The sequence below is a fragment of the Triticum aestivum genome, chromosome 1D (genome assembly GCF_018294505.1).
Source record: "Triticum aestivum cultivar Chinese Spring chromosome 1D, IWGSC CS RefSeq v2.1, whole genome shotgun sequence".
In the NCBI taxonomy this organism is placed as follows: domain Eukaryota; kingdom Viridiplantae; phylum Streptophyta; class Magnoliopsida; order Poales; family Poaceae; genus Triticum; species Triticum aestivum.
In genome coordinates, this window is record NC_057796.1 from 166,014,062 (window position 1) to 166,022,456 (window position 8,395).

Sequence of the window (8,395 nt, forward strand, 5' to 3'; positions counted from 1 at the left end):
TTTCCAAAATGCGGGAATAGGAAAACCGTGGGATTAGAGTGGCATGTCATCTTGAATCCTACAGAATTGTATGAGTGTTTGATTGTGCATAGGAAAAACGTAGGATTGTTTCAAAGAGGTTTGAGTGGACGGAAATTTCCTATGAAATCTAATGCAAATGAATCCTATGAAAAAATTCATATGGTTTACAATCCTACGAATCAAACAAGCCACATAGGAAAAATTCCTAAGGATTAGAATCCTTCAAAATTTTTTTGAGAATCCTTTGAATCAAAAAGCCGTAAGTTGTGGCAAAAATCAAATGCCCCTCTTATTTCAGATCCGGGTCTTCAGCTATTCGGCAGCTCCCCATTAATCGATGCTACACAGCAATAACGCGGCAGAAGAAAGATCCAGCAGAAGGCAACAACAGCCAAAGACTGAAGGAGAGGGGATCCGGCTTCCGGCGAAATGGCTGCGCTGCCGCCACCTCCGCCGTCGCTGGAGCCGGAGATCGGCCCCGACGGCCTCGCCCGAGACTCCCCCGTCCTGGCCTACACTGAGAAGGTCCGCGGCTTAAAATCTTCCTTCTCTTCCCTAACGCGTTCTTGTTTTCGTTAGTACGTACTACATTTAATGCCCCGTTTCCACCTGGTTTCGTGACTCGGTTGTGCGTTTGAACTTTGATGAAGGTCATTGCGGAGGAGCAGCTGCAACTGAAGAAGTGAGCCACCTCCCTCCTCACCTCTTGCAATATCTTGTTTGTTCGGTATTATTCTTTGGTCTGCATTCGTTTTTTACGTGAATCTACAAATTTTCCAGTATGTACTTTTCTAACATAGAGGTAGGATTTCATATATGTATCGTATGTGTGAGCATGCGGCTGTAGGAACTGAATTGGATTCCGCAAGACAACTATGCACCTTCGCCAATCATGTTACCCATGTGTGATTTGTCATGCTAGTGAGAGACAGACCGTATCAAATCATTCATTATGAACTGCAGGAAGGTGATACTGGATTGTGCGGGTGTTCATGTTTATGAACAACACTTCACTGTCCACTGAAGCATGGCAAATAAATTTACTGCTCCTGAGTACATCCCTTGTGTTTATTAGCTGCCACTAAAATGTGTTTTCAATGTAGGGATAGGTTCAAGTAGCCTGACTAGTACTCCCTCCTTTCCTAAATATAAGCCCTTTTAGAGATTCCAACACGGACTACATACGGAGCAAAATGAATGAATCTACACTCTAAAATATGTCTATATACACTCCAAAAAGCCTTATATTTAGAAACGGAGTGAGTACAAACTACTTTGCAGTTTTCCATATAAGAATGATCTCACTTCATTGACAAATAGTGAGGGTCCTTCATGCTCTTTAACTACTTTATTGTGAAGTCCAGCAATATTTCTACTTTTATCAAGAGTAATGCAAGTTTGAACTGATATTTCTGGCGATGTTTTATCTTTACATTAATCCGGATGAGTGCTGAATTATATTGCCCAATCTTCTCCATCTGTTCGGACTTTTTAGATGAACTGGTTGGTGCATGCTTTTCAAATGGTACTTTCAAAACCTGGACAGTATGCTATTAATTAAAGATAGTTGCTGACTACATTGATCCCACGTTTAAGGCCTCGAGTAGCCTCTACGTAAGGGGAGTGTTGAAATATATTGCCCACTCTTCTCCAGACTTTTGGATGAACTGGCTGGTGCATGAATTCAGTAGACTGAGGTCTGTTCCGCAGTGCTACCTTATTCACTCGAGATTAAACTTTATTCACTTTAGGTTATTTTTCTTAATCTGTACAGATATGCTCTCAGTTTCGCTGCATTTGTAGTTCGCAGCTAGTTACGTAAACTGTGAAGTACTAGTCAAGTAGCAGTACTTGTTAGTTTGATAGAGTGCACTACTACTAGAGTAGTCTTCACTGTTCACAATAGTGTTCCACGTTATTGAAATTTTTCGTATGCTTATCTACTTGCAACCATTATGTGTCGTCCTGTTCAATGATCACTTATGTTTATATGACCGAGAAACATACTAGCTACTTGGTTATTCTTATAGAGTTGCTAGGTTGGTCCGATACAGTTGCCAGGTTAATTTGATATAGTTGCCAGCTTTTCTAATACAACTGCAAGTTTTTCTAAAGCAAATACCGAGCCCTCCAGTTTAGCTACCACGTTGTTCTTGTACAGTTGCCAGGTTGGTCTAATAGAGGTGCCAGGCTGGTCTGATACAGTTGCCAGGTTTTCTATTACAGTTGCCGAGATTTCTAATACTGTTGCTAAGTTCTTTTAAAGCAAGTACTGGCTTTTCAATTTATTTACCAGGTTCTTATACAGTTGCCAAGTTGGTCTGATAGAGTTGCTAGTTTTTTCAAAATCAACTACCAGGTTGCTTAGACACCCTTGCTAGGTTTTCTGATATATTGTAGTTGACAGTTTCCTCAAAAGCAATTACCAGTTTATCCGATGCAGCTATCAACTTGTTTAAGAACAGCTACCAGGTTGTTTACTATCAGTTGCCGGGTTCTCCGATTTGTGTAGTATGTATATGCATAGGCTCCCGGAGTAGAGGGCCAAAGCACAAAAAGCTGCTGTGTTTATTTGGTTCGTTACCATCTACCTATTTTAGCTACAGTAACTAGGCAATTACAAAGCCATGTGCTGGCCTATCAGATTTCTGCATTGTTCAAAATTTTATTAGCATCGCCAAGCAATCTCTTATACTCATACCACGCAAGGCCTGTAGTACTTCTACCACTTTTCCTGTAGTGCACCATAGCAGAAAAAGGCTAGCACACCCGACTCCCGCCCAACAGTTCACGCATGTCAAAGGGAATCAGATGGTTGGCTGCTCGCGCCGCACACTAAGTTTCCGATCTATATTTAGCTATCTATCATAAATCACACTGATTTGTGCATATCAAGCCAGTTGTGGTGGTGTCTCTGTGATTTTAGTTCTTTCCTCTTCTTTTTTAATATAGATATATTTGAATCATTATACTTTTCTGCAGATATATTCAGGAAAATTATTCCAAAATTCGGGATGTTGAGAAGGAGCTAGAGAATCTGACTCTAGAAGTTAAACTGACAGCTGGACCAAAGAAAGCAGGTAAACTAATACTCCCTCCGTTCCATAATATAGTGCGTATATATTTTTCAGAAGTAAAACTTCATAAACATTTACCAATTTTATAGAGAAAAAAATCGAGATATACAATACCAAATACATATCATTATATTCATCATAAGGCGTAGTTTCTTTTTGTATTTATTTGGTGTTATAGATATCGATAAATTTCTCTATATACTTAGTCAAACTTTATTAAGCTTGATTTTTGAAAAGAATCTATACGCACTACATTGTAGAATGTTTTAAAAGGGAATAGTTCTTTTGAGGCATACACATGGTTTAGCACATACACTACTTTCACTTGGCTAAACTGATTATACTCTTATTTTTCCTGATTCCAGCACTCGAGCATTTGAGGAAAAAGATTGAGATGTCAACTGAGAGAATACGTTTGGCTAAGGTGAAAGAGGACGAGGCAAAAAAGGTTGGACTTCTTCACTCCTGATTATAATACAGTGACTTGTCATTATCTTATACAATGTTTTGCTCCCTTCCAAAATATTTCCATCTGTTTTATTTTAAGTTACTAGCTACCTGTGTTGTGGATGACATGGAAGGTGCAACTTGTTTTGCAAGAAAACATAATACTGTTAGAGTATCGCTATCACCTGTAGGGCAAAAATCCTAATACTGTTGGTTGCATCTTTCAGCAAATGTCACATGTGAAAATTGAGTTCATGAGACAATATATAAGATGCATGGAGAATAAATTGCTATTGTAGATAAACTAAATAAACTGAATTCATATTTTCCTCTGAAACTGCAACTATTATGTGTCTATTAGGATTATAACTTAAATTAGAATGCTATTAAATAAATGTAATATTGGAGATCAAGTGCATTCTTGTACATTGAGTTATAATATATGAGAAGTTACAAAGAAGTTAAAGTTATGCTTGTTGAAGTAATGTGGCGGAGGGGGATCTCTTCTGGTCCGGTATCTCAGTGTTAATGGCCAAAGAGAGTGAAACAGGGGGGATCCAGGAAGCGGGTGTTTAGTGAACTCCTATAATGATTTTTTTCTTCTGTTATAGTCTGAAACAAGTGTTTATTTTCTCTACGGAAATGCTTATAATTAATCATTTTTTCTCCAGTTACATAATACTGTATGATTTAGCTGTTTGCTTTATATTGTTGATCTGTTAAGTAACTTTTGCTAGTTTAGGCCTGGGAAGCTGCTGCACAAGTTGTTAAAGAGGAAGAGGAGGCTAAGCAGAGGCTATGTGATGATCTGAACCGGTTGGTATGTGTTTCCTTTTCTCTAGTCCTTATTCGTACACCTAATGATCTTTTTCCTATTACATCTTTGGTTCAGTTGAGAATATCCTGGTTATTTGTTTCAATTAGGTTCAAGAGAGCGCGGCTTCACAATATTCGAGGTTAGAAGAGTTAAAGAAGCGTTTAGAATGTCTAAATCCCATCAGGGCTTCTGTCGATGTTTCTGTAAGTCGAGACATGTTTCTTTCTTGATAGCTACTAGTTAGTTATTTCTTGCTGATGTTTGCATGCACATTCTTGTTTTTCGTCTCAGTTGAGTTGTACATTCTCGGGTTTATGATTATCAGGGTATCAACATTGTACAGCAGGCTGCCACAAATTCGGTACCTCAGCAACCCACTTCACAAAATCTAGCGAATGCAATTGCCCCTGCAAGCAATATCCACAAGCCCGCCACCAGCGGATCACAGCAACAAAGAACCGCTGAGGCGGAAAGGAAGCAGAGATCATCAAACTCGGGAGGAAGAGGGAGAGGCGGTGTGATGGTCCTCCCCAAGGGAAGGGGAAGCTCTGGATCAGGATGGACAGGTGCTGGGTTTGAGACATGATGCTGGGATCCGTAGTTATATATACTTGAAAGAATTGGCATGGTTGTCTTGGTATAAAACGATGGCTTGGTTGTCTTGGTATAAAACGATGGCTTGGTTGGAACTGGAAGGTTGAAAGTGTAATGGAATGTCGATCCTTTTTGGATGTGTTAGAAGCGTGAGAGGGATTTGGTGAAATCGTTGTTATTGCTTGAGCTTCGTGGGCATATATATAGGACTACATGATCTATTTGGGATACAAGGCAAGTCAGAATAATTCCTAGTCTAACCTATGTTTCCAATCTAATTAATATACTCAACATCCCCCCGCAGTCACAACGGTAGCGACGCAGACGGTGAGACTGGAGAAGAATCCGAAGGCAAGCCGACGGACACCCCCCATAGTCGTAACGGTCGATGCATCGTGGAGTTGTGGCTGGAGTGAAAAACCGACGAGGTTGCTCAAGTAGGAGGTAGCCCTTTGTGCCGTTTGTCGAGGTAGCGGAGAGCGTATGGTGGTGGAGTCGTGGTCGAGGTAGCCGTAAGAAGAATGCCGTGGTCGATGTCGAGTCGGGGTGGCCGGTGTCGAGGAAGTCGCCGTGGAGGCGCGGGCGCAAGGTGGCGCCGAGTTAGTGGTGCGCCGGGAAGAAGATGTTGCTGACGACGCGTCGCGGTGGGTTTGCCAAGCCCGGGGACACATCGTGGACGAAGGCACGCACTGGTGTTGCCAACACCGGGCATGCGTAGACGGACGAAGACGAAGTTGACGAAGCGCCGCACCAGGCTTCCAAGTCCCGGGGACACGTCGTGGACGAAGGCACGCGACGGTGTTGCCAGCACCGGGCATGCGTAGACTGGGACTTGCACGAGCTGTACGCCATGTCGAAGAAGTCGGAGAAGCCAGCAGAGAAGGACTCGACGATGGTTGCGGCGCCAATCGGCGCGGGGCCGATGTCGCCCTTGGTTGTCGGAGTACACGAAATGGTCGGGGTAGATCTCGACGACGCTGGCGACGGGCTGGTGCTGGACGAAGACGATGGAGGTGGACGGGCGGTGGAGGCTACAGGGGTAGCGGCGGCGGCAGCCAAAGAAGAGCGGCGGCGGCCTGACGGCGGCAGCGACGGCTAGGTTAGGAGCGCGGCGGCGGTGCTCGAAGTAGGCGAAGAACCCTGACAGCGTGACGAAGACCAGCGCGGACGGTGGCGTTCCTGCGTCAAGGGAGGCGGCGCAGCGCATACCACGGGAGGTCGACGCGCGGTGCCGGCGGAGTGGACCGCGGGCCGCGACGCTACGGCCCGAAGGGGCGACGTAGTGGCGGCGGGCAGGTCGGGGCGACGGTGGGAAGACCTCGGGGCAGCGGCGGGGACCGCGGGCCGCTGCACTACGGCCCGAAAGGGCGGCGCAGCGACGAAACTCGGGTCGGTGCAACCGCGGGAACGGTCTCGGGACGGCGGCCTGGACCGCGTGCCATGCTCGCTACAGCCCGACGAGGCGACGCAGCGCCGGTGCGAGGGTCAGTGTAGCCACGGGACGGCCTAGAGCGGACGCCCTCGGGGCGGCGGGGGACCGCGGGCCGCAACACTACGGCCTGAAGTGTGACGTAGCGGTGACGCGGGTCGGTGCAGCTGGGAGAAGGACCACGGGGCGGCGTCGCTGCAGCCCGACGGGGCGACGCAACGGCAGCCCATTGCTCGATCAGTAGAGGAGCGTGCTGAACTCCAGACAGTCTTCACGGAGCCTACGGAGGCGCGCGCAACCGACAGGCCAGGTCAGTGGCACGACGTAGATGAGGCGGATTGCGGCGGCGGGCGGGTGATCAATCCGATCGCGCGCGAGGACGGGGACGCCGCTTGGTGGAGGCGGGATGGCAGCGGAGTCCGAGATGAAGCCGGCGACGGCAGGGCGGCTATGATTGGCCGCCGCATTACGCGAGGCCGCCGGGTCGGGGTGATGTATGAGTCCCGGTCGGAGCAGGGCGGTGACGGCCTGCGTAGATCGACGGGCGGGCCGGTGCGCGAACGGCAGCGGTGAAGGGCCGCCGCATGACGCGAGACCGCCGGGTCGGGGCAACCGGCGGGCAGACGCGCGAGGCCGCCGGGTCGGTGAAGAAGCCGGCCGATTGCGCCGGTGTTGGAGTAGAGGCGCACGGTCGACGGTAGCGGTAGGCGACGCAAACCGATCAAGATTAGATCGGAAAACCAAAAAGAAACCGCCGATCAAGATGACCGGCGGGAGAGAGAGAACCCCGAAGCAAGGGCTCGGGAAAAAGACTCTCTAGAGCAGCCGGTCAACACGACCGGCGGACGAACCCTGGGTACGGGCAGCGCAGCCCCCGGCGACGGTCATGGAGGCCGACCGCCCCAGGGGCGGCGCGCGGGTGCGGAAGCAGCGGCGGCTAAGGTTTAGAACCCGTAAACTGATACCATGTTAAAAGGAAGAGAGGGATTTTGTGAAATCGTTGTTATTGCTTGAGCCTCATGGGCATATATATAGGAATACATGATCTATTTGGGGTACAAGGCAAGCCAGAATAATTCCTAGTCTAACCTATATTTCCAATCTAATCAATATACTCAACGGGATGTATATGTTGTGCAACAATAGAACATGTTATTCTTGAGAGCTGTAAGTTGTAAAACACCTATAGTTTAACTGCCAATGCAGTCACTTCATTATTAGTAATGGAGTAAATATGCTGCTAATACGGTCGTCTTATCGAACATATAAAGGTTGAAGGGGTTGTTAGGCACAACCGTTGCATCCACGTCGGTATGGATAGTGCAGAGCGACAGGCAACGCGGGCAGCGAAAGAAAGAGAAAGCGGGCAGCGAGCGACAGGCAACACGGGCAGCAGCAAAAGAAAAAGGAGGGAGCGAGATTGCGTCTTCCCCATGCGCGTGCACCTCCTTCCTCACGAACACTAGTCGCCTCCTCCTCCATCCGCCCACCTCAATCGCCCCCCATCGCATCTCGTCCGCCCCCGGGTTCCTGCATCCAACATGCAGCAACAGTGGCGCCACTCTTCCCTAATGGGTATGGCCGTCTCCGCCCTTGCCCCCTGCTCGGGTAGGTGAGCTTTCCTCTCTTTCTTTCTTCTTCCCCTGACCTTCTTCTCTTCCTCACTGCCCCTCCTCTTCCAATCTCTGTTCAAGGCAAGGTGGAGGTGGCTCCTATAGAAGAGGAGATCTGGTGGACAAGTCCCAGTCCATGGAGAAAACGCATGCACATGTGAGTTCTTTCTTGCTCTTCCTCATCTATCCATGGCGGCATCTTTTTTTTTCATTTTTCTTAGTTTTTAAGGGCGTGTTTTGGGCTTTAGATTAATTTTGATGATGACATGACTACGACAAAAATATTGCATACATGTATATTTCTAAGGTGATTTTTAATGCAAACTGTGCAATAATTTACTTATGTCATCCAGGACAAAAATACTTCACAGACTTTTGTGTCATGTCTAATTGCAGG

At 47.1% G+C, this 8,395-nt stretch overlaps 1 protein-coding gene across 3 annotated transcripts; it reads left to right on the forward strand.

Moving 5' to 3' along the window:
• Positions 1 to 290: 290 nt before the first annotated feature.
• On the forward strand, positions 291 to 5,125 carry LOC123180853 (moesin). 3 transcript variants are annotated; one of them, XM_044593016.1, is made up of 7 exons: positions 291 to 546; positions 672 to 703; positions 3,004 to 3,101; positions 3,464 to 3,546; positions 4,288 to 4,365; positions 4,470 to 4,565; positions 4,688 to 5,125. In XM_044593016.1, exons 1-7 carry the CDS (start codon positions 451 to 453, stop codon positions 4,946 to 4,948), a joined length of 744 nt encoding a protein of 247 aa, XP_044448951.1. In that variant the 5' UTR covers positions 291 to 450; the 3' UTR covers positions 4,949 to 5,125. The 3 variants fall into 3 exon arrangements, with proteins under 3 accessions (XP_044448951.1, XP_044448952.1, XP_044448953.1); XM_044593017.1 differs by having other exon boundaries at positions 4,706 to 5,125; XM_044593018.1 differs by having other exon boundaries at positions 4,654 to 4,871.
• The last annotated feature ends 3,270 nt before the right edge of the window (positions 5,126 to 8,395 follow it).

Coding starts and splice junctions, on each gene's coding strand:
- LOC123180853 (XM_044593016.1), top strand. CDS start 451: ATGGCTGCGCTGCCGCCACCTCCGCCGTCGCTGGAGCCGGAGATCGGC. Junction 704..3,003: donor GAGCAGCTGCAACTGAAGAA/GTGAGCCACCTC, acceptor ACTTTTCTGCAG/ATATATTCAGGAAAATTATT. Junction 4,366..4,469: donor GTGATGATCTGAACCGGTTG/GTATGTGTTTCC, acceptor TGTTTCAATTAG/GTTCAAGAGAGCGCGGCTTC.